Source organism: Cannabis sativa, chromosome 7 (genome assembly GCF_029168945.1).
Source record: "Cannabis sativa cultivar Pink pepper isolate KNU-18-1 chromosome 7, ASM2916894v1, whole genome shotgun sequence".
NCBI classification, from domain to species: Eukaryota; Viridiplantae; Streptophyta; class Magnoliopsida; order Rosales; family Cannabaceae; genus Cannabis; species Cannabis sativa.
In genome coordinates this window covers 47,219,291-47,237,959 of record NC_083607.1, presented here as the reverse complement: position 1 = coordinate 47,237,959, position 18,669 = coordinate 47,219,291, and the positions used below count along the sequence as shown (strand labels likewise).

The 18,669-nt window shown below is 32.7% G+C and overlaps 1 protein-coding gene across 1 annotated transcript; it reads left to right on the top strand.

The window, feature by feature from the left end:
* The first annotated feature begins 16,803 nt into the window (after positions 1 to 16,803).
* Positions 16,804 to 17,507, top strand: LOC115697741 (uncharacterized). The gene has a single exon (XM_030624857.2). The coding sequence runs from the start codon at positions 17,054 to 17,056 to the stop codon at positions 17,273 to 17,275; it is 222 nt and encodes a 73-aa protein (XP_030480717.1). The 5' UTR covers positions 16,804 to 17,053; the 3' UTR covers positions 17,276 to 17,507.
* The last annotated feature ends 1,162 nt before the right edge of the window (positions 17,508 to 18,669 follow it).

The following is an 18,669-nucleotide window of genomic DNA, read 5'->3' as shown; positions in this document are numbered from 1 at the left end:
CGGTTTTAAGGTAGGTTCTAGATTGGTCGGTCAGTTTTCGAATTGCACCAATTTAAACCTAAAATCGAATTCTGGGATTTTATATAGGAAAAAACGACCAAACTGGCTGATGCTCAACCCTAATGATTAATGACAAAAGTGTAATTAAAAAAGTAGTACTTATTGTGTGCCAAATTCGACACAACTTGTAGCATACCATTGGAGAAGTTTTTTATTGAAATGTGCTAATAAAATAGCAATACACCACTTATTTAGCTCTCTATTGAAGATGCTCTAAGACAATATGTTATCGTGTTGCTAAGTGCAAACACTAATTTATAATGTAATATCTGCTAACTCCGAAAGGGTATTTTTGTAATTTTATTTAGTTGAGAGTATTTTTTTTTATTATTTTACATATTTATGGATTTAAATATATATGAGATTATTTTTTTGTGATGATATGATATTATTGGCATGTGCATAATGCCTAATAAATATATATATATATATATCTGGCTATTATTATATGGGTGTGTGAATTGTTTGATTTTGGTACATATTATTATTAGTGTGGGAATAATAATAATGATGAATGTTAACTTATAATAATATTGAGATTATTATTTTGGTCTAATAATATGGGTAAATATTGTTATAGTGTTAAAGGGTATATTTAACATTATTATTACTATTATTATTATTATTATTATTATTATTATTATTATTATTATTATTATTATTATTATTATTAAGTTGAAGTTGTTGTACGTATATACATACGAAACCGAAGGTGTTGTTGTTGTACGTATATACGCACGAACCGAACGGCTATTTTTGTGGAATAAGAATCGCTCCACTTCGGTTCAAAGCCATCTCTTTGCTTGGGTTTAAACACGATAGAAATTAGGTTTTGAGCTCTATTTTCGCACACCCAAAACAGAGAACCAACGAGAGAGAGAGAGAGAGAGAGAGAGAGAGAGAGAGAGAGAGAGAGAGAGAGAGAGAGAGAGAGAGAGAGAGAGAGAGAGAGAGAGAGAGAGAGAGAGAGAGAGAGAGAGAGAGAGAGAGCACGTATACGGCGTATACGATACCGAAAAATTTCGTTTCTTCAAGAGGAGCGCAACCTGGGTGAACGTGGGGGTTTGGGATCACTTATATACGACCTAAGGAAGCTTTTTAACGTGGTATAAGGGGCGGAGATCGTCGTTTTGAGATTCGCCATTTTTGGAGCTTCGAAGGTGCGGCTTAGAAACGGACTCGAATTCGAATGTGTTTAAGCTTGTTCTTGGGTCAAGGGAGGTTATATATGAGTGCATGGGACCCTAAGGATCGTTTTTAACGTAAGAAAACGAAGCTTTAACGTCCAAAACGAAAAACCAATATTTTGACTCCATTAAAGACGGTACACCGCCAACGAAGAAGACGATCCCGATCTGCCTTCTCGGACCACTTTTCTTGATTGTTTTGAGGTCCTGAGCACTGTGGAGAGCTTCCCCAATCGAAAGGACGCTTCAAGAGCAATCGGAGACAAAGTTACACTTTACCGGTGATGAAACGGACGAGAATGCTGGCGACCACGTTCTGACCATTTCTGAGTTGTTTTTCTTAGATATTTTTGTATATTTTGATTCCTTATTTTATTCTAAGGTTCTTGGTGAAGTTTCATAATTTTCTGAATTTATTTGGAATTATTGTGAATTATTTAGTATATTTCATAGATTAATTATGAAAAATACTTAGGGTGCTCAGAAAAATCTAGATTTATTTTATATGATGGACTATGATATATAAACTGTTATAAAATTGGTAGATTGAATTTTCAGGCGATTATGTATTTTTCATGAATTATTGATGTTATTTCTTATTTTAATTTTGAAAAATACCTAGGTTGCTTAGAAAATTCAAAGAAAATTATTTATGACTTAGTACAGATTGTAAACTGTGTTAGAAGAGTTAGATTCGGTTTTTAATTAATTTTGGTATTTTTCATGAATTTACTTAATTAATGCTTAAGTTAATTATGAAAAATAGATAAGTGTTGTTAAAATAGTAAAATATATTTTTGTAATACCTTTTACTGCCTATGATATCAAAAGGAATAGATTTTATTATTTATTAGTTGCTGTAGGTATTTATTATAATTATTGGTGATTAATTAACTATTTATTTAGGTTTTAATGAGAATAAATAGTATTTTAGTAAATTTTACGTAAAAAGGTGCTGTATGAATTCATGTTTTACGTTAAGAATATTTGTTTGAGTGCATGCAATATGTTTGTGTAAATTAAAATAATAAATGCTTATGTATGGTGTGTCATGCAAGTGAAATGGACCTATGTGTTACGTATTTTTTACGTAAGTTCTTTATGAGTTTAGAGATTCATACTTGAATGTATTTTGAGTGTATTGTTGTGTTAATAAATGTTTAGGATCTTGTTCTCAACAAGGAAATTCATTGAGGTGCTCGAGGTAGCAAGTGTGGTCTTAGCAACTGAGGTAAGAAGAGTGGACATCTGTGCACAGGGTGTATGTTATGCATACAACTTGGGTTGGTTTGCTATTTAATTTGATTGTGTTGTGATTTCCTTATATTTTGTGAGCATCGTTAGCATGAGAATAATATTAGGGTCTTGCTGCTTGTGTGAGCATAACACTTGCAGGTTATAACTTTATCATGGGTGAGTACAACTTATGGTAATTAATTGTCCTGTTGGATGCCAAGTGTGAGAATAACACAAGGCAGGGCAGGTTACCTCATGTCTGATCAACATGAGCGTATAGTTAATTATCGTATGTGAGTATAATGTGCGATATGAGACTTGATTTGTGCTTGTGAGAACAACATGCGTTGTGGATATATTTATAGAATGTGAATTACTGTTGATTAATGTTAAAGAGTAACTTATGTCAAGTAACTAGTTAGGAGGGTTATGTCCTACATAGCTCTTCTTATTGGGCGTTAGCTCACGGGTACTCTGTGTGCAGGTAAGGGTAAGGCTAAGCAGTGAGATTGAAGAGCTCGAGGCGTGGACCGCATGTTAGGGGGCTGGCACAGTATTTTGCTTTTAATGTTTTTTTTAATGCTAAACATTGTGGAACTGTTATTTTGATTTAACTAGTTCTTATTTAAGTTTAGGGTATTAAAAGTATTTTGTTTTAAACAGTGAGATCTCATGCTTAGATTTTTTTCAATAAAGAAGTATTTTATTGTCTTTATCTTATTAAATTGTTTTATACGGACTATCCTATTTGACATCTCGGGAAATGGGGGTGTTACAATATGGTATCAGAGCAATACGGTCCTAAAGAATGTGGTTAGCCCTAACATGTAAAGTTCACCGCCATGAGACGAGCTCGACTCACTGTACTGTAAGTGGTTATTACTTATAATTAAGGTGCCTTTAATTTCTGCACACGGGAGTGTAATATTCTTTTCATGAAAAATAGATGATCAAAATGATCTTGATGTGTTTTGGTTTGTGTGGTTCAGGAGTTTAGAAATGCCTCTTAGAAGGCCAGTTAGAGTGGGTCGAGGTCAAGGCCGAGGTTGAGGCCAAGGCCAAGGCCGAGATAGAGGCCGAGATGATGGAGGGATCAATGAACCACCTCAAGCACCACAAGGATGGGAAGAGCGCCTTGCCGCACTGGAAGGAATCATTCATAGGCAGGATGAAGAACTTCGTCAGCTGAGACGTCAACCGGAGCCGCCACTCCAAATAAGGTAGGATGGAGAAAATAGAGATCCACCAACTGCAGTGGTATATCCTGCTACAGAGGCTAGACATGAGTTGTTAGCAGAGAGATTTCGAAAACAACACCCACCTGAGTTTGAGGGAGGCATATACCCGGTAGTGGCTGAGGAGTGGATAAGTCGCATAGAAAGCATTTTGCAGATGCTAAGGGTGGATGGGAATGACCGAGTGAAGTGTGCATCTTACATGCTGAGGAAAGATGCTCGTATCTGGTGGGAGGTGGTGGAACAAACAAAGGACGTAGATACCATGAACTGGGACGATTTCAAAAGGTTCTTTAATGAGAAGTATTATAACTCAGCAGTTCTAGCAGCAAAGGTCGATGAATTTACTGGATTAGTCCAAGGGAGTCTTACTGTGACTGGGTATGCACAAAAATTTGATAGATTGGCGAAATTTGCTCCAGATCTGGTACCTACTGATAGAGTACGAGCACATCGATTTGTGGAAGGCCTGAAACCAATGGTTGCTCGAGATGTGGAAATTGTGTCAAGGGGTCAATTCAGTTATGCTAAAGTTGTCGAAATGGCTCTTACGGCTGAGCGGAGTGAAAACAAAATTTGGAAGGAAAATGCTGCCAGGAGAGAATCTAAGAAAGGTGGAGCCAATTCTAATGACCACAAGAAACGGGGACAGGACCAGTCTGGGCAGCCAAGTCAAGACAAGAGGTACAAAATTGATAACGACCAACGATTTAATGGCAGCAGTGGACGAAACATTCCAGAATGCCCTAAATGTACCAAACGTCATCTCGGCGAGTGTCGCGCAAAAGCATGCTACAAATGTGGAAAAGAAGGACACATCAAATGCAATTCCCCACTGTGGGGACAGACTGGGAACAGAGCAGAACCCAAGAAAGATGACAAGTATGTTCCAGCCAGAGTTTTTTCCATCACTCAAGCAGAAGCTAAGGCCAGTCCTTCGGTTGTATCTGGTCAGATTCCTATGGCCAACACCACTTGTAAAGTTTTGTTTGATTCTGGTGCAACTCACTCCTTTATTGCTAGCACAATTGTTAATCATATAAATGCACAGAGTGAATTATTTACTGTGGGGTTTGGGACCATGTTACCATCTGGGGAGGTTGTAATCTCTAGAAATTGGCTTAGGGGTATACCTGTCAGAATAGATGGTAGAGAATTATTTGTAGACCTGATTGTATTAGATTTATTTGATTTTGATGTAATCTTGGGCATGGATTTTCTTACCAAATATGGAGCATCAATTGACTGCAAGCAAAAGAAAGTTGTTTTCACACCAGAAGATGGAGAGACATTCGAGTTCAGGGGGTAGGAAAGAAACCTCGCACCCCTATTATTTCGGCAATGAAGGCTGGGCAACTATTGCAGCGTGGGTGCTTAGGGTATCTAGTTAATGTGGTTGATGACACCAAGAAAATTGAAAGAAAGTCGGAGGAAACACGGGTAGTTGCTAAGTTTCTTGATGTATTTCCAGAGGAGTTACCCGGGTTACCACCACACAGAGAAATCAAATTTGTGATAGAATTAGTGCCCGGGACAGCACCAATTTCCCACGCACCATATAGAATGGCACCATCTGAATTGAAAGAACTCAAAATACAGTTGGAAGAATTGCTTAAGTTAGGGTTTATCAGACCTAGCTACTCTCCGTGCGGCGCACCAGTTCTATTTGTTAAAAAGAAAGACGGTACTATGAGAATGTGCATAGATTACCGAGAACTAAACAAGGTGACTATAAAGAATCGGTACCCATTACCGAGGATTGACGACTTGTTTGACCAGCTTCAAGGGAAAAAGGTGTTTTCTAAGATTGATCTTCGTTCAGGATACCATCAGCTAAGAATCAAAAATGAAGACATACCGAAGACAGCCTTCAGAACGAGATACGGGCATTATGAGTTCATGGTGATGTCATTTGGACTTACAAATGCCCCGGCAGCTTTTATGGACCTCATGAACCGAGTCTTCAAAGAATATCTGGATCAGTTTGTCATTGTATTCATAGATGATATATTGATTTATTCTAAGACAGAGGAGGAACATGAGGAGCACTTACGCTTGACCTTGCAGCGATTGAGAGAACATCAATTGTATGCCAAGTACAAAAAATGTGAGTTCTGGTTGTCCGAGGTTGCATTTTTGGGCCACATTGTCACTAACGGGGGAATAAAAGTAGATCCTGCCAAGGTTGCTGCAGTGAAAGAATGGCCTAGACCAAAGACTGCCTCAGAAGTTCGAAGCTTTTTGGGTTTAGCAGGCTATTATAGAAGGTTTGTTGAGGGGTTCTCAAAGATAGCCACACCCTTAACAGAATTAACTAGGAAGAATCTAAAATTTTCTTGGTCAGACAAGTGTGAGCAAAGCTTCCAAGAGTTGAAGAATAGACTTATTTCGGCACCAATGCTCAGTTTACCAACAGAAGAGGGACAATTTGCGGTATATGTGATGCATCTAAACAAGGGTTGGGTTGTGTTCTAATGTAAGAAGGGAAGGTAATTGCTTACGCTTCAAGGCAATTAAAAGAATAAGAACAGAGATACCCGACACATGACCTAGAGTTAGCCGCAGTGGTTTTTGCACTAAAAATTTGGCGTCATTATCTCTATGGAGTGAAATGTGAAATCTACACCGATCATAAGAGTTTAAAGTACTTTTTCACCCAGAGGGAGTTACACATGAGGCAGAGGAGATGTTTGGAGTTGGTCAAAGACTACGACTGCGAGATAATGTACCATCCCGGTAAAGCCAATGTGGTAGCGGATGCACTCAGCCGTAGAGGTCCAGGACTAGTTTCCACTTTACAAAGAGTATCAAGGGAATTAGTGGAAGACATGGAACGAGCTGGTATAGAGTTTATTACAGGGCAGCTTGCAAAGGTCACACTTCAATCAACTTTGTTAGAAAGAATTAAGGAGGGGCAGACGACAGATCAAAAGCTTAGTGAACTAAAGCAAGAAATTTCGAATAGTAACGCCAAAGATTATGAAATATCAGACACAGGATTAATTCGGTTCAAGGGACGAATTTATGTGCCCGATAATGATGAGCTCAAGAAGGGGATATTGGAAGAAGCTCATACTACACCTTATTCAGTTCACCCCGGGACCACTAAAATGTACCATGACCTGAAAGCATTGTATTGGTGGCCTGGTATGAAAAAGGATGTAGTTGAATTTGTGGCAAAATGTTTAACATGTCAACAAGTCAAAGCAGAGCATCAAAGACCAGCAGGATTACTTCAGCCACTGAAACTCCCTGAATGGATGTGGGAAGAGATTTCCATGGATTTTGTGACTGGGTTACCTAAGACTACAAAGCAGCATGACGCCATTTGGGTAGTTGTCGATAGGTATACAAAATCTGCCCATATTCTACCAGTACGCATGACTTACTCCATGGACCATTTTTTGTTGAACTTTATGTGAATGAGATTGTGAGATTACATGGGGCACCGTATTCTATTGTTTGTGATCGAGATGCTCGGTTTACTTCATCTTTTTGGGAAAGCTTACAGAGAGCAATGGGAACTCGATTGAAGTTCAGTACTCCATATCATCCAGAGACAGATGGTCAGACTGAGAGAACAAATCAGATCTTGGAAGATATGTTGAGGGCATGTGTGATAAATTTCCAAGGATCATGGAGCAAATACTTGCCTTTGATTGAATTTTCTTACAACAACAGCTATCAGTCTACTATCGGGGTAGCATCCTATGAGATGTTGTATGGAAGAAAATGCATGTCTCGACTACATTGGGATGAGTTGGGAGAGAACAAACTCCTAGGGCCAGATGCGGTTCAGCACACCAACGAAGCTATTCAGAAGATCAGGGCTAGAATGATCACAGCTCGGAAGCGCATGTAAATCTTATGCAGACCTGAAGCGGAGGGACATTGAGTTCGAAGTGGGTGATCATGTGTTTCTTCGAGTGACACCACGAAAAGGACTCTCAGTGAAGAGATTTGGCTAGAGAGGGAAACTAAGTCCCAGATATGTTGGTCCATTTCAGATATTGGACAGAGTAAGCAGTGTAGCTTATAGAATAGCTTTACCGCCATCATTATCTGGGTGCACAATGTATTTCATGTATCCCAACTTCGAAAATATGTGTCAGACCCATCACATGTTTTGAGCTATGAAACACTGGGTTTGCAGGAAGATTTGTCCTACAATGAACGTTCGATAAAGATTCTTGATCAAAAGGATAGGATTTTGAGAAATAAGACAATTACCTTGGTGAAAGTCCTATGGAGAAACAGCGTGGTTGAGGAAGCTACGTAGGAGCTAGAGTCTGATATGCGAGAACAATATCCAGAATTATTTGAGTAAAATTTCGGGACGAAATTTTCTTTTAGAGAGGGATAATTGTAATATCTGCTAACTCCGAAAGGGTATTTTTGTAATTTTATTTAGTTGAGAGTATTTTTTTTATTATTATTTTACATATTTATGGATTTAAATATGTATGAGATTATTTTTTTGTGATGATATGATATTATTGGCATGTGCATAATGCCTAATAAATATATATATCTGGCTATTATTATATGGGTGTGTGAATTGTTTGATTTTGGTACATATTATTATTAGTGTGGGAATAATAATAATGATAAATGTTAACTTATAATAATATTGGGATTATTATTTTGGTCTAATAATATGGGTAAATATTATTATAGTGTTAAAGGGTATATTTATCATTATTATTATTATTATTAATTATATTATTATTATCATTATTATTATTATTATTATTATTATTATTATTATTAACGTTATTATTATTATTATTATTAATATTAATATTATTATTATTATTAAGTTGAAGTTGTTGTACGTTTATACATACGAAACCGAAGGTGTTGTTGTTGTATGTATATACGCACGAATCGAACGGCTATTTTTGTGGAATAAGAATCGCTCCACTTCGGTTCAAAGCTATCTCTTTGCTTGGGTTTAAACACGATAGAAATTAAGTTTTGAGCTCTATTTTCGCACACCCAAAACAGAGAACCAACAAGAGAGAGAGAGAGAGAGAGAGAGAGAGAGAGAGAGAGAGAGAGAGAGAGAGAGAGAGAGAGAGAGAGAGAGAGAGAGAGAGAGAGAGAGAGAGAGAGAGAGAGAGAGAGAGAGAGAGAGAGAGAGAGAGAGAGAGAGAGAGAGAGAGCACGTATACGGCGTATATGATACCGAAAAATTTTGTTTCTTCAAGAGGAGCGCAACCTGGGTGAACGTGGGGGTTTGGGATCACTTATATACGACCTAAGGAAGCTTTTTAACGTGGTATAAGGGGCGGAGGTCGTCGTTTTGAGATTCTCCATTTTTGGAGCTTCGAAGGTGCGGCTTAGAAACGGACTCGAATTCGAATGTGTTTAAGCTTGTTCTTGGGTCAAGGGAGGTTATATATTAGTGCATGGGACCCTAAGGATCATTTTTAACGTAAGAAAACGAAGCTTTAACGTCCAAAACGAAAAACCAATATTTTGACTCCATTAAAGACGGTACACCGCCAACGAAGAAGACGACCCCGATCTGCCTTCTCAGACCACTTTTCTTGATCGTTTTGAGGTCCTGAGCACTGTGGAGAGCTTCCCCAATCGAAAGGACGCTTCAAGAGCAATCGGAGACAAAGTTACACTTTACGGGTGACGAAACCGACGAGAATGCTGGCGACCACGTTCTAACCATTTTTGAGGTTTTTTTCTTAGATATTTTTGTATATTTTGATTCCTTATTTTATTCTAAGGTGCTTGGTGAAGTTTCATAATTTTCTGAATTTATTTGGAATTATTGTTAATTATTTAGTATATTTTATAGATTAATTATGAAAAATACTTAGGGTGCTCAGAAAAATCTAGATTTATTTTTTGTGATGGGCTATGATATATAAACTGTTATAAAATTGGTAGATTAAATTTTCAGGCGATTATGTATTTTTCATGAATTATTGATGTTATTTCTTATTTTAATTATGAAAAATACCTAGGTTTCTTAGAAAATTCAAAAAAAATTATTTATGACTTAGTACAAATTGTAAACTGTGTTAGAAGAGTTAGATTCGGTTTTTAATCAATTTTTGTATTTTTCATGAATTTACTTAATTAATGCTTAAGTTAATTATGAAAAATAGATAAGTGTTGTTAAAATAGTAAAATATATTTTTGTAATACCTTTTACTGCCTATGATATCAAAAGGAATAGGTTTTATTATTTGTTAGTTGCTGTAGGTATTTATTATAATTATTGGTGATTAATTAACTATTTATTTAGGTTTTGATGAGAATAAATAGTATTTTAGTTAATTTTACGTAAAAAGGTGTTGGATGAATTCATGTTTTACGTTAAGAATGTTTGTTTGAGTGCATGCAATATGTTTGTGTAAATCAAAATAATAAATGCTTATGTATGATGTGTCATGCTAGTGAAATGGACCTATTTGTTACGTATTTTTTACGTAAGTTCTGTATGAGTTTAGAGATTCATACTTGAATGTATTTTGAGTGTATTGTTGTGTTAATGAATGTTTAGGATCTTGTTCTCAACAAGGAAATTCATTGAGGTGCTCGAGGTAGCAAGTGTGGTCTTAGCAACTGAGGTAAGAAGAGTGTACATCTGTGCACAGGGTGTATGTTATGCATACAACTTGGGTTGGTTTGCTATTTAATTTGATTGTGTTGTGATTTCCTTATATTTTGTGAGCATCGTTAGCATGAGAATAATATTAGGGTCTTGCTGCTTGTGTGAGCATAACACTTGCAGGTTATAACTTTATCATGGGTGAGTACAACTTATGGTAATTAATTGTCCTGTTGGATGCCAAGTGTGAGAATAACACAAGGCAGGGGAGGTTACCTCATGTCTGATCAACATGAGCGTATAGTTGATTATCGTATGTGAGTATAATGTGCGATATGAGACTTGATTTGTGCATGTGAGAACAACATGCGTTGTGGATATATTTATGGAATGTGAATTACTGTTGATTAATGTTAAAGAGTAACTTATGTCAAGTAACTAGTTAGGAGGGTTATGTCCTACATAGCTCTTCTTACTGGGCGTTAGCTCACGGGTACTCTGTGTGCAGGTAAGGGTAAGGCTAAGCAGTGAGATTGAAGAGCTCGAGGCGTGGACCGCATGTTAGGGGGCTGGCGCAGTATTTTGCTTTTAATGTTTTTTTTTAATGCTAAACATTGTGGAACCGTTATTTTGATTTAACTAGTTCTTATTTAAGTTTAGGGTACTAAAAGTATTTTGTTTTAAACAGTGAGATCTCATGCTTAGATATTTTTCAATAAAGAAGTATTTTATTGTCTTTATCTTATTAAATTGTTTTATACGGACTATCCTATCTGACATCTCGGGAAATGGGGGTGTTACATATAAGATATTGAGTTTTGTGCCCTAAATAAAATCTATTTCAATATAATCAGATTTACTAATTAATAAAGATCAGAAATAACATTTTATGTTGCATGGTTCACATGATTTATTTCATGATTATAAATTCTGTTAAGTCCAGAACATATGTATCTGTTCATGATTATAGTATTGTCAGTACAGTGGAATATAATCATGATTATATGTTCAAAAAATTAATTCCGTGATGTATCAGTTCACTGGATTTAGACCTGCATGATAATCAGCGATAGGTATACTTACACTTTGGATAAGTGTTATGTCTTTTCCAGAGCATTGGCAAAGTTTACCAGTATCGGATGTATGAAGTATACATTGGAAGGGACCGATATTGAACTTTGATTAGATCTTATAAAGTTACCGTAATATCTATTCAATTCAATATCACCTAGTTGATCCTAGATCAAATGATCTTAATCCTGACATGATTAGGTTCGATCTCAAGAGTGTTATTCATGTTCTTTGATTTGTTAGTTAAGCCTACTTTTTGGTCAGGGTGATACGTACATTTTGGGAACACGGTAGTACAATTGAGTGGGAGCGCTAATCATAGATATGAAATCTATAGCTTCTATAGGTATTTAGAAGTGAAACGATGATTTCCTTTGAGCTTGCTAAATAGAGATAAATGATTGAGATCTCATTTTAGTGATTATTTTATTTCACTAAAATATCATTTATAGGTGGCAAGTGTTTAAGGATAAAATACATTGAAAGGGTGTAACGGTAATTTTATCCCTATGCAATGTAGATCATCTATAGAGGATCATTGATTATTGGGATTATAACAATTAAAAATTAATAGCGTATCTATATCGTGGAACATATAGAGCGTTCTATATGACTGAGAGTGCAATTCCAAGTTCTATGCATGGATGCAACCAGGAATTAATAAGTCAGTGAGTTTACTTAGTAAGTTCTTGATCTGCTTATTGGAAGCTCGGTTATATAGGCCCATGGTCCCCATACTAGTTGAGACCATACTGTTTGTAAGACTCAGTTAATTGATTTAAATTAATCAATTATAATTCTAAAATTAGACTATGTCTAGTTTATGAATTTTCACTAAGCAAGGGCAAAATTGTAAGAAAATAGATTCTAGGTTTTATTTATTAATTAAGAGACTTTATATGTCTAATTAATAAATATATTAAATGATAATATTATTTAATAATTAATTTTTTAGTTATTAAATAATTGGAATTGACATTTAAGTGGTTAAATTAGAAAATTGGCGTTTTTGAGAAAATGGGATGGAAAAATGACAAAATGGCAAAATTACAAAGTGGGGCCCAATCCACATCCTATGGCTGGCCACTTAGTGTAGGTTTTACCATTTATTTTCTATTATTTCAATGCCAAATAAATCTAACCTAAACCTAGGTGGTTACCTAAAAATAGGTAGTGATGGCTTCAGGAAAAAGAGGATGCATCTCATTCCTTCAGAAAAAATTCTAAGCCTTCTTCCTATACCCAAGCCGCCACTTTCCCTCTCTTTTCTTTTTCATATTATTCAGCCTTGAGTGATAGAGTGAGTGCCCACACACATCAAGTGGTATCTCAATCATAGTGTGGAAGACTGTGAAGAATCTAATCCACAAGAAGGAGGATCGGGCTCAAAGAATGAGAGAAAGAGATTTAGGTTCAGATTGTGATAATGCTCTGCTTCAGAAAGGAATCAAGGGCTAGAGATCTAAACAGAAGGAGTCATTATATTCCGCTGCACCCAATGTAAGGTTTCCTAAACTTTATATGTGTTTATTTCATTGTTTTAGAAATTCATATTAGGGTGTTAATGAAACATACTTGTTAGTAAATCTAGATCTTGATAAAATAATTCCAACATAAAATTATCTCTAATGCCTGATGTGAAAAATTTGTTAATTTGACATAATTTATCTAGTGTCACATTAGTACTACATAAGCAGATTGGTTAAAAATGATGATCAAAATGTAATGGAAAATGAAATATTTGCAATGGTATTAATAGTTCAAGAAGAATAATTTAAAAAAAAAATGAGTAAAACTGTACCGATGTCATAGTTCGGAGGGACAAATATTCGTTAGTTACTTTAAGAAATAATAGATAATTATAAAAACTTTAAAAGCATAAATACTATTTTAGACCCTGTGTTTTGCAAAAGTTATTAATTGAACCATCTGTTTTGTTAAATGATAAAATGAACCCTATTTTTTTTTTTTTTCCAAAATAGTACAAATAAGACACTGAGCTTAATTTTTCACAACTTTTTTTTTTTAATATAACCAACTTGAAAATACGAGTAGATACGGAAAATGTAAACAGTTTTATCATAACTCCTTTAGATCAGATTATTATTAAATTTTATTTTGACGAAAAATCAGTTCAGGGTTCTATTTTTACTATTTTGAAAAATACAGAGTTTATTGTGTCATTTAACAAAATAGAAAGTCCAATCGATAACTTTTGCAAAATACAGGGTTTAATAATATATTTTACCCAATTTAAAATGATGTTAATAAAATAGGTTAATTTATTTTAATAGGAAAAAAAATATAGTATTTGAGTTTCATATTCTGTTTAAATAGTTACAGAATTTATATTAAAATTTTAATACTTGTATTATAATCTAAATGATTAGTTTAACATAATTTTTTTTTTATTATTGGAATATTTTTAATACATTATACTAATTTTGATATAATTTTTTTTATCAGCATCATATAGATTATTTAATTTAGTCTTATGTGTGTCATATTTAGTTATATATGATATATTGGAAAAATTTATAGGGCACCCTCAAAAGATTATTTGACATACTTTCTATTTCCTTTAGTATATGGGTGAACTTCTTACTATAATTTCTTTTTATAACTGTATTGTTATAAATATTAATAAGGGAAATTTACATTGTAGCACGTTAATAGCAATTTATTTACATAAATCTTGTGGTTCAATTTAATATAAAATATTACCCTTTTATTATACCGTTTAGATTTTAATTGTTTTACTTTTAATATAGCAGGTGGTGACATTATCATGTATATCACAATTTTGGTGGCTTTAATTTATTTATTTTTTAGTTTTAAGTAGGGGTTATAGAATATAGTCTTACTTGAGATAGTTCTCTCTTATCGAATTTTTAAAAAATAATTCTTGCCACATCGTAAATTGTTTGGGCTAAAAAGTGATATCTATCACAATCTACATTTTAAGGTGATCATTTTAATATGTAAGAAGCATATGTTTTATCGCCGTCATAACAATTTAAATAAACTATAGGGTTACTTATGGTATTAATTAAATGCTCGTTGGTTACCCTTTCTACAAATAACTTTATTTTAATTAAATGCTCGTTGCATATTAAAACAAATTTTATTCTTTTGTATATTGGAACAACAATTTATTTCATTTCATATAGTCTACAATATGTTAATAAACGTACTAGTTATCGTTTGTTGGGGGAATAACATTTTATTTTAATATGCCAAAATAAACTAATAAGTTTATTTGACATGATCATCATCTTTTTATTTTAAAATTGATTATTTTATTAAGGTAACCAACTGGTATCTTATCGAAATCATAACTAATTGGTCTAAAAAAATGTTGTATTTGTAATGATTTAAAAGTTATTTGTAACTTCATTGTTTATTTAATTAATAAAAATGCATATAATAATTTACATTTAAAAAATATAAGTGACTTAAATATTTATGATATATATTTTTTAAATATAATTTATTAAAATGGTAGATTATTGAATGATAAATCATTATTTTTGAAAATAAACTTGAAAGTTACTCAAATATATTAATATAACCTAAATAATTAGTTGATTATTAAAATGTATACATGGAAGTTTTAAAGGTAACCAAAATGTATCTCAAATTATATAATATAAAAATGATATTTTTTTGTAAAAAATTTACTTGTTGGTTTATTATCAACATCATATGCAACCAAAATGTTACTTGTGAAACGCAGGAAAATAATTAAAAAAAAAAGGAATTTTGGGATTAGTTTAGTTTCAGGCATATTATTTTAGAATTAAGGTATTTTTTAATGACGTGGCAAGATATTATTGTAATTGAGATTTGTTAAGTTATTTTTGTAATTATTTTGTACTTTACGTATATTTATGAAAAAATATGTGAATGTCCAAATCTTTTATTTATTACCATTAATTGTAATCAACATTCATCTTTTTTTTAGTTTTCCTTTTTCTTAGTTTCTTAATATTTCACTCTTGTATTTATATAAATAGGGGTTCACCCCATTGGAATAAACAACTCAGAAATTCTCATTCACTTTCTCTTTCTCTCTTCATCTTCTTCTTCTTTCTTCTCATCTACTTTATATTATTTTATATTATTTTAGAACACGTTATCAGCACGAGTTTCTGCCCAAGCTTCAAGCATGAGTCTCTGCCCAAGTCCCAATGTAAGTATCTTATTAAAGTTCTTGAATTGTTTCAAAGTCAAAATACACTAAATATATATATATACTTATCTAACTGAAACAATTTCAAGAATCATTTGGTTTCCTTTTTCTTTTTATCTATATATCTATATATTATACATGTATGTATATGTTTTTATATATTTATTATTGATTACATATATATATATTATGTTCTTATCATTCATAATATTTACAATATATGTGTGCCCATGATATGATAGAGAAAATCTATATAAATTATACATATATCCAGAAGATTATGTATCATCGATAAAATATTGCATATATCCTAAAGATTATGCATCCTCGATAAAATATTACATATATCCTAAAGATTATGCATCATCGATAAAATATTGCATATATCCTGATGATTATGCGTCCTCAATAAAATCTTGCATATATCCTGAAGATTATGCAAACGTAATATTCATTATATAGTTGATGGATATATAATGAAAGAGATGAATACATATTTATATATATGTTCTTGTATTCTTTGAGGACAATGAAAAGTAATTTAATATCGATATAGATTTTGACAAACATTTTCTGAAGTAAATGTTTTATATTTGTCAAAAAAAAAAAATTAATGTATTTATGTGAATACAACTCAAGAATCATTAAAAATGATTATTATTGATGCAATTTTATAGTGGGTTTTGAATACCTAAAAAGAATGTTAAGAAAATTGCATTGAAACATCAAAGTATAAGAATAACAATGAGCATGACTAATGTTATTTTAATACATGAGGCATGTATTTATTGTTCATCATTCCCTGCAGAGAATGATACGAATTGAAGTCAACTAATTATAAAGATTGTTCGTATTAGTCATGTTATTATACATTGTTATTACTTGCAATACGAATTAGATGTAGCATAATTAATTCAATACAATCCACTTCTTTCTACTACAATCTAGTTCATTCCTGCGTCCCTAAAAGAAATCTATACAATATCTCTAACAAAAAATCTATTGAGTCCTAATAATAATAACTATATAATCCATAATCATAATAACAATTTTTTTTGGAGAAACAATTGAAATTCATTCTTAATTTGGATAAAATTAATCTCCAATACCAAGTGCTCCAAAACTTTAAGCATTTTTTTTTTTTTAAAAAAAAACTTTCATTGATGGACAGTTGGAAAGAAAAAACAAAGCCAACTTATTTATTCCTATTCGCCAAAAAGAAAAAAAAGTAACCGTTAGAATCTTGAACGTTAAGCCTACCGTTCTCTCTCTGTACTATAACACTTATCACATTTTGCTCTCCTGGAACGAATCCTATTTCTCCATACTTCGTCTCCTTCCTTTCTATATAAATATCCACCTTCTCTAATCTTCTTCCACATTCACACCTCTTCTCTCTATCAGACTATCTCTCTCTTTCTATTCTCGCTTTGATCAAATTAAGAGCCTTTAGCAGATCCCAAAAACACAGAGGAGAATAATAAATATATTTTTAGAAATGGGAATGGTAGTGGTGATTTCTCTTCCTTTGATTTTCTTCTGCTTACTCTTAGGTTTCGGTTGCTACTTCTTCGGACGATACAGAGGAAGACAAGACGTACGGACCAACCCTCAGATCTATGGCATCCCCACCCCGCCGCCTGGTGCCGCCGCCACTAATTCTTACCCTTCTCCGTCTCCTCCGCCTCATTACAAAGAGGGCTTCGCATCCAACGTTTGACACTATATATACATACGCACATATATATATATAATGTATTGTGAGTTATTGAGATTGGGGAATTGGAGAATGTGTATTCTTTTATTGATGGTGTTTTAGCCTAATTGGGACCTCTTTAACAAGTGAGTTTTTTTTCTTCTTCTTTATATATTTTGTTTATTTGATGTAAGTTTATGTATCAGATTTGGAGAAAGAAGATTTTCTTTATTATATTAGTTTGTTTGTTGTTTCTTAATGATTTTTCTTAACTTCAAATTTTATTTAAGACTCACTAATATGTAAAACTAAGGTGGTGTCTGGTTGTGTGGAGTGATTGTCAATTGGTTAATTAGCTAACTTGTTCACGATTCTCCAGATTAAATCCTAAAAATTTAACTTTGTTGCATACAACTTACCAGAATGGGCTCTAAGTTTCAGTGCTTCAGTTGGGAACTCAATTCCCAATCAGTTCTATTGTAATAACTAATAAATTATGAAATTAATAAATAAGATTGAGTGTGTGAGTAAATATGATACAAAAAATTGGTGAAAACACTGCTTTGCTAGGAGATTTATTCACAAGTCTCAAAATAGTAATTATGAGATAAATATTATTAATTAATATTCATTAATTCATTATTAAAAAATTAAAGTAATTAAAATAAAACTAAGTAGGTTAAACAATATTCTTTAATTATAAATAATAATTAAAACTAATAATTATTTAATTTTATGTTAACTATTTAATTAATTATTAGTACTTTTTACAATAAAACTAATTAGTTAAAATAATAATATTTAATTATTAAATAATAATTGTATGAGAGTCAAATATTATCTTATTTAGAAGATAATTATGTAAATCTATTATATAATAAAATAAAGCTATCTTTTTTAGAGAAACTAAATTAATTTTAAATTAACTCATATTTTTTTGAGATAAATATTATTATTATTATTATTATTATTATTATTATTATTATTATTATTATTATTATTATAAATAAATTATCAAACTTCATTAAAATGAAATATTAGCATAAAGAATAAATTTAACAAAATTATGTGCGTCTTGTTAACAAGAGACCTAGCAAAACTCAGTAGGAACTTGACTTCTACTAAAAATTCAATTTGGAAAAGGACAAAAGATCTAGCAAAATTATGAGCCGTCTTGTTAGCAACAATAAATAAAATAAACCGAGAAAAATACCCTTTATGATCAATCACTAAAAGAGAAAACATTGTAAAATTACTATAAATAGCCTGGACAATAACAAGACTATCAGACTCTAGCACCACTTAACTCCAACTCCACATCCTGATCTAACTAAGAGTCTCCCGAATGCCAATAACTTCAATAACCATTGGAGTAACAATACCTTCATAACAATAGGAATGAGTTTCCACAAGTTGAT

What these genes read in the sequence shown, in the direction of transcription:
- LOC115697741 (XM_030624857.2), top strand. Translation starts at nt 17,054, where the DNA reads ATGGGAATGGTAGTGGTGATTTCTCTTCCTTTGATTTTCTTCTGCTTA.